General features: G+C 43.1%; 1 protein-coding gene across 2 annotated transcripts; it reads left to right on the top strand.

The window, feature by feature from the left end:
- Positions 1 to 805: 805 nt before the first annotated feature.
- Positions 806 to 5,779, top strand: LOC123083397 (disease resistance protein RPM1). 2 transcript variants are annotated; one of them, XM_044505448.1, is made up of 6 exons: positions 806 to 1,041; positions 1,336 to 4,071; positions 4,173 to 4,315; positions 4,742 to 4,850; positions 5,031 to 5,199; positions 5,308 to 5,779. In XM_044505448.1, the coding sequence occupies exon 2, from the start codon at positions 1,478 to 1,480 to the stop codon at positions 2,834 to 2,836; it is 1,359 nt and encodes a 452-aa protein (XP_044361383.1). In that variant the 5' UTR covers positions 806 to 1,041; positions 1,336 to 1,477; the 3' UTR covers positions 2,837 to 4,071; positions 4,173 to 4,315; positions 4,742 to 4,850; positions 5,031 to 5,199; positions 5,308 to 5,779. The 2 variants fall into 2 exon arrangements, with proteins under 2 accessions (XP_044361383.1, XP_044361382.1); XM_044505447.1 differs by lacking the exon at positions 806 to 1,041 and having other exon boundaries at positions 1,049 to 4,071.
- Positions 5,780 to 5,985: the final 206 nt, after the last annotated feature.

The following is a 5,985-nucleotide window of genomic DNA, read 5'->3' on the forward strand; positions in this document are numbered from 1 at the left end:
ACTAGGTTGGATTTATGCAAATTTATTTTACTTTGTAAATATACTTCACTAAGGGTTTACTCCGCCAGTTTCTCTGCTGTTTTCAGGGGATCGGTTAGAAATGTGCTTAGCTATCTAGCGTGTGTTAGTTTTAAGCTAGTGTGAAATGGTCAGATTCCAAATTTCTATAGCTACCGGTAAAATATAATTAAGTACGCATCGTTTGCTACCTGCCGCTTGCTTATGATATAGGTAGTGACATACGGCCAATTATTTATCTGGGTACTGAGAGCTGCATTTGAACAGCCAGAATGTGAAAGAAAGACTTGACTTGATGCATGGTGTGGCCCATTGGAGTGTATAACATTGCAAATCACCTAACATGCTTCTGTGAAATTGACGAGCTTGATCAATTCCGCTTCTGTACAAACCGCACGTCCTTCGATGTTACCTACGGCCTTCTTTTAATTTTTCTGTCTTCCATACGTACTAGCTAGGAAATTAATGTGTGCTTAATTATTTGGTTAGTTGCATTTCAACAACCCGAATACAAATGGACAGCTAGGCTAATCATTAACGGAGTAATATTCAAGAACTCGGGCCATGGGAGGTAGTGCTCTGGCATCTTCTAATTTGGCAGGCCAATTTGTCGCTGGCAAGATGGCTGTATTGCAACAACAGGCCGGACGATAAGACAAACACGAGTGGGTGATAAACAACACTACTACCTTTTTTGTTTGAATAACCGTGACGAGAGAAAGGAAGAACCTCTGGGGTTTCGCTATAAGAGCACTGCAAACTTGCCTTGTTTGTGGCAGGACAAAGAGCACAGCAACCTTTGCTTTTTCTCGGTGCACCAAGTCCTTAGTCTACAACGCACACACAGCCAGCTACTGTGAGATTGATCAATTGTTGTGTGAGGACAATATCCGAACCGGCCGGAGATAATGGCGGAGACGGTGCTGAGCATGGCGAGGTCCATGCTGGGTGGAGCCATTAGCAAGGCCGCCTCTGCCGCCGCCAAGAGATGAGCCTCCTCATGGGTGTGCGCAAGGATATTTGGTATGTGCACATGCACTTCTTTTGTTTTTGTCATGCACTTCCCACTGCCTCTTGCATCCTTTTTTTTTCTGTTATTAAGAACATCTTGTTGGATGGACATTAGTTGGATATGTAAATTCTTTAACCAACCAAAATGTTTTACTCAACTCTTGTATATAGAATGACACCAGGCATTCATGGTAGGCTTGAAATCTCTTTGTGGAGATGCATATTTCTTCTTCTTTGTTGCATGTCACAGGCTGCAAGAATGACACCAACCGTGCTGTAATGAAGTTACATTCCCATCGTTGATAGGTTCATCAAAGACGAGCTAGCAACGATGCAGACTTTCCTGGTGGCAACTGAAGGTATGAAGAAGAAAGACATGCTACTTAAGGTGTGGGCAGAACAAGTAAGGGAGCTGTCATACAACATTGAAGATTGACTTGGTGAATTCATGGTGCATGTGGCAAGTCAAAGCTTGTCACGGAAACTTATGAAGCTCAAGGACCGACATCAAATCGCGGTGCAAATCCGCGATCTCAAATCACGAGTTGAAGAAGTCAGCAACAGGAACAGATGCTACAACCTGATTGAGAAGAGCCAAATTACCAGAACCATTGATGAGAGGGATTCTTGTATGGAAGATATTCGCAACCATTCAGCTAGCAACATAAATGAAGCAGGACTTGTGGGGTTTTCCAAGCCCAAACAAGAGTTGATAAAGCTTATAGATGTTCATGCCGAAAATGGTCCTGCTCAGGTAGTATGTGTCGTCGGCATGGGCGGTTTGGGTAAGACTACTCTTACAAGGAAGGTTTATGAAAGTATGGAGAACTTCTATTGTTGTGCTTGGATCATTGTCTCGCAATCATTTGTCAAGATGGAGCTTCTCAAGGTTATGATCAAAATCTTTTTTGGCAATGAAGCATTGAAGAAGCAACTTGAAGGTAATGTAGCGCGAGAAGAGGACCTTGCCAACTATCTGAGGAAAGAGCTGCTTGAAAAGACGTACTTTGTTGTACTTGACGATTTGTGGAACATAGATGATTGGAACTGGATAAAAAATATTGCTTTTCCGAGTAGTAACAACAAAGGTAGTCGGATAATAGTAACAACACGAGATGTTGGTTTAGCTAAGAAGTGCTCGTTGGAATCTGCCATACCACTTATCTACCACCATCAACCCCTAGAAACAAATGATGCCATATACTTGCTACTAATAAGGAAGGCTAGGAGAAGTGAGAAGGACATGGAAAATGATGTGAAAATGAGGGAAATAGTTACCAAGATAGTCAAAAAGTCAGGACTGTTACCACTAGCTATTCTCACAATAGGAGGCATGCTTGCCACTAGAGAGGTTAGTGAATGGCAAAGTATTTACGACCAGATCCCCTTAGAACTAGAGAGCGACCGAAGTCTTGAAGCAATGAGGAGGATGGTTACCCTGAGTTACAACCACTTGCCTTCTCATCTTAAGTCGTGTTTTCTGTATTTAAGCATATTTCCTGAGGATTTTGAAATCCAAAGGAGACGTCTCGTAGAAAGATGGATAGCCGAGGGGTTTGTTATTGTCAGGGATGGGGTAAGTGCTGAGGAGGTTGGGAATAGTTACTTTAATGCTCTAATCAACAAAAGCATGATTCAGCCATCAAGAGTGAACATAGAAGGAGTTGTGAAGAGCTGTCGAGTCCATGATATTGTGCGTGATGTCATGATCTCAGTTTCTAGAGATGAAAATTTCGTGTATGTGGAGGGAAATAATGTAACTGGTCCTATGGATATTCACATATTTATAAACTTCCTAGATCCATAGGGAGATTACAAGGACTACGCACTTTGAACATTAGAGACAGTTATATTACAGAACTGCCAATTGAGATTTGTAAACTGAAGAGTCTACACAGTCTCCGTTGTACCACAAATGGTTCCTACAAATACTTTGACTTGGGTCGCCCCAAGAATTGCTTGCTGGCCACATTTATTGTGCCCATGCTGTTCACACCTTTGGTTGATTCTATTGAGCGCACGAAGATAGTTGCTGAGCTACACAAGGCCTGTTCTAGCTGTGGGTCCGAGTCTAAAGGTGTGAGGGTGCCAAAAGGAATCGGCAAACTGAAAGAGCTGCAAATACTAGAGGTCGTGGACATCAGCCGAACTAGTTGCAAAGCAATTAAAGAGCTAGGTGAGCTTGTGCAGCTGAGAAACCTGAGCGTGGCAACAGATGGGGCCACCAAGCAGAAATGCAAGGTACTCTGTGACGCCATTAAGAAGCTCACTTGCCTCCGGTCCCTTGAAGTGGATGGTTCACTCGACGGGGTGCATGATGTTTGAGCTCCTCCTCCCATGTTGAGGAGCCTGAAGTTGGATGGATGCCTTGGAGAGATTCCTGGCTGGGTTGGCAATCTGATGCATTTGGTCAAGCTTTACTTATGGCGCAGCAAAATAAAGGAAGAAGGTAAAATCATGGAAATATTAGGGACACTTCCCAACCTCATGCAACTTCGTCTTGAACATGGCTCTTATATTGGGGAGAAGTTGGCGTTCAAAACGAGAGCATTCCCAAATCTCAAGAAGTTTGGTATTTATGCTCTGGCGGAACTGAGAGAGGTGAGATTTGAGGATGGCACCTCACCCCAGCTGGCAATGATAGATATCAGTTGGTGCAATTTGGCATCAGGAATTATTGGAGTCAACCAGCTTCCAAAGCTCAAGCAGATCTCACTTGGTTCCTATGGTCGAGTGGCAAAGCTTGCTATGCTTCATCCCATTGTCGACAGTTACAAGATGGGACCCGACTTCAACAGAGGCTAGACGGTTTCTCCATTCGGCCGAACATCATGGTGGTATTTACTTCAAAAAACCAGTGGTAGACTGTTTAATGGTCTGAATTCATTCCAGAAATTCAGTGATGGTGGCACTGAGTACGGACACATGTGCAAGCTGAGGCAGAATCAATGGCTGGCAGAAGGTCGTCGTTCCATGTAGCCTCTTTGATGCTCGAGTTCGGCATGAGTGATGCCGTCAACCCTGGAACGTGAGCATTAAGAGGTCAGCTAACTTCACTCTCGTTCAGCAGTAGACACCATTAAATGAGATGTTAACTTCTACCATATGCATTTACACTCAATCTCTCTCTGTCTTTTTACAAGATGATGTGTTGTACACGTACAATTCAGGCTGATGCTAGTAGCTGGTCGTTTCCCTGGCTCTGATCTTCATCTGTACCTGGCACTTGCCTCGGAGTCTTCACCATGCTGGCTCAGCTCTCCCTCTGCTTGTTTGATTCCATCTGGTTTGTGAAATGTCTGTTACCGTTTTTGTCGGCAGAGGAGAGTTGGACCATTCATTAGCTTGGCAACTCTAGCATTCTATTTCCAGCATTCGATGAAAAATTCTAGGTTATTCTTTGTGTTAAATTGATCTAGTTGCACAACATATACTGTTAGCTATATGTAAGAGCTCTCTTAAGACACCGCAACGAAGTCTCTTGTTTGCATGGTAAACATTAGATATTTTCAACCGGCGACAAGCTGGGGTGTTAATTGCATGATCAATATTATGGGAAAAAATGTTTATTCCAAGAATGTTGGTGTCCAGGAGCAACTATAAGATTTTTAGAACTGCATATATGAATAATGAAGCTGGAGTGAGTGAACATCCCAACCATCTCCTGTTGTGAATGTACCAAGACTCGAGTACTGAACTGACTCTGATGTAGGGTTATGAAGTGAAGTTTTAAACTGGGGGACCCCTTTGGAGTTCGCAATGGCTCGACGACCATACGGATTTGAAGTGTGTCACCGGTGACGGGAACATACTGATAAATGGTCAGTTCAGCAACATCCAGCATCTCATTTATTTTGTAGTTCTCATGTTAGATTGTTACATGCTCTGTTCTTCAGTTCCTGACAATGTTCATTACATGCTCTGTTCTCCCTTTGTGACAGAGTTTGACATCTAACATGCACGAATTGAACTAATGCTCTATATGTAATCTGATTTAGCAGGGCAGAAGAAGAGCAAGATCCAATAGAGTACGTGTACGGATGATGCAGCATTAATCTGCAATGTTCATCCTACTATAGTACTATCCATAATTATAAAGATTCAGCTGGGGAGAAGAAGAGGCCGAATTGTTTCTCTGTGTTCTCTACTTCTCTCTCTGCGTACTTTGTGGTAGGTTTTTTTATCACCCCTACATGTTAGACTGTTTAATCGATTAACTGACGCCATACAAAGAATTCAGTGACGATGACACTAACAACTGGACAATTCTTCATGCAGATCTCTGACGTTTTAAACTCCGGCGACCATGGAGCAAATTACAACTTTATTTCCAGAGCTCTGACACGACCGATCGAGGGTTTAAAATTGACACCTGCTGGGTGGCCCAGGTCCCTTTCGTAGAAGGTGATCGGTTCTTCACCATGCAATTGATCAAGTTGATGTCAAATTTAATTTTCATTTGGACACCAACAGATTCCAGTCCATGAAACATCAGGTGGCCACATCTCGCAGCATTCACCGGATCATTGCATCATCTGATCCGACTATATACGTACACTTGTTCAATTTGTTACTGCCACTATGGTCTGTAGTTCTTTGTAAATGAAGAATTAGGAGAGATGCAAGCCGATGGAACTCGTGCACTAGCCGGATATGGCTCGCTCCGTTCCATGTGTAACATCATATCGACATACCACCAGCTATCTAGCTTTTGCTAGTTTCAGTTTGCAATAAAATTGCAGTTTCCACATTTCTCTGTCAATGTTTTGATAGAATGGGGCTGGGTTCAGTGGTTGAGATTCAGTATGCCAGGTCGATCTGTACTGTACCCTTGGGGTCCTTCCGAGAGGCAATGGCATTAATGCGTTTGTGAGAACATCTTCTCTCAGACTGCTATACTATGATGGTGCTGTTACAAAATGTGTATCCCACCCCCTGTTACAAACTGCTTTAAAT

This window comes from Triticum aestivum, chromosome 4A (assembly GCF_018294505.1).
Source record: "Triticum aestivum cultivar Chinese Spring chromosome 4A, IWGSC CS RefSeq v2.1, whole genome shotgun sequence".
NCBI classification, from domain to species: Eukaryota; Viridiplantae; Streptophyta; class Magnoliopsida; order Poales; family Poaceae; genus Triticum; species Triticum aestivum.